Here is a 1,215-nt window from a genome sequence, read left to right as displayed (position 1 = left end):
GGCGATCGAACATTCAATGACGGCGTACTTGTTGCTCACGAAGGGAGATGCCTCCTTGGCGCGCAGAGGGCCATTGGCGAAAACCCGAGCTGTTCACATGAATTGTTAGTCGGACTTCTGGGCTGCTTCCTGGGCAGTGGGAGGGACATACCGGCAGGCCTTGTGGAGGAGAAGGCTCTCGTCTGAAGTCTGGAGGCGCGCGAAAACTGTACCTCGGGTCAGCGAAAGCCAGAGAAGGTAAGATCTCGTGTCGAAGAACGTACGGAGGGCGCGGTGGCCAGTCTCCTCATTGCCATGGAGGATGCCATGATCGTCAATTGGATGTAGTCTCTGTCCTACGAAGCGGTTGGTGATGAGAATGCTCTGGACAATGATTTCGAGACGTGCATTGGAGGCGAACAGTGGCAGCTCTCGGTCGCCCTCGGCCGGGTTGGCTCGACCCTGCCGACCAATCACAGAATTTGTGATTAGCTCAGTAGCCGGTCCATTGCCGACGCGCCACGTTTGTCGAGCCACTTCCGATGCACATCAGCCACATTCTTCTCGGTCCATGACAACTAGACTTCACATGTTGCCCCTTCCCCCTCCTCTCCTCTCTCCGAAGCAGGGTCTCATTTACCCCCTTCTTAGGGTGGTCCACTTGCTATTTTGTCCACACTTGTGTGCACCATCTGGGTCAACAGTGCCTCGTGACTCTCTCTGAATGTCGAATGCCTTGTCTGCCGAGGTACACCCCATCGTTTTGCCCTGCTTCCCTCTAGCCCAAGTGCCTCAGCATACCGTTGTCTCCTATGCCATTGCGAAACCTACGAAACAGACATAGTAATGAACGGCCGCTTTTTTTATCATAGATTTCAGCGTTGCACACGCAATGCAATTGCAGTGCTCTACATTGAAGGATCATCGCCGCCAAGCATAGACCCAAAATCTTGGGCGACCATCGGTGCCACCCATGACTACTAGCCTGTCAGACTCCTCGTGACCATGGGTCCTAGATACGGAATCGGTGGCGTCTACATGTGTTCTGCTGACGATTATTACTTGAGCAGACGAATATGAACAGAAAAGTTGACTCGGGGTGTACGACAGCTCTGTGATTCCGAAGCCTGCGATTTTCTATGACACAAAAACGTGGCCTACGGCACCGAAAAGCTTGCAGCATAAGGTACGCCGAGTGGCATGCTAAGTCGATGCCCCAAATCATTAGCTACTGAG

The 1,215-nt window shown here is 53.3% G+C and overlaps 1 protein-coding gene across 1 annotated transcript in view; it reads right to left on the bottom strand.

Annotated features, from left to right (window-relative positions):
* VDBG_04666 (succinate dehydrogenase flavoprotein subunit) overlaps window positions 1-671 on the bottom strand; it is a gene marked incomplete at both ends in the record, with an annotated part of 2,774 nt that extends 2,103 nt beyond the window's left edge. The window contains 3 exons of the mRNA XM_003005014.1: window positions 40-89; window positions 264-515; window positions 659-671. Of these exons, the coding sequence (XP_003005060.1) occupies window positions 40-89; window positions 264-515; window positions 659-671 (315 nt within the window). The remainder of the gene's footprint in view (window positions 1-39; window positions 90-263; window positions 516-658) is intronic.
* Between the last annotated feature and the right edge of the window lie 544 nt (window positions 672-1,215).

Source organism: Verticillium alfalfae, genomic scaffold, assembly GCF_000150825.1.
Source record: "Verticillium alfalfae VaMs.102 supercont1.5 genomic scaffold, whole genome shotgun sequence".
Taxonomy (NCBI): domain Eukaryota; kingdom Fungi; phylum Ascomycota; class Sordariomycetes; order Glomerellales; family Plectosphaerellaceae; genus Verticillium; species Verticillium alfalfae.
This window is presented reverse-complemented; position numbering and strand designations above follow the sequence as displayed.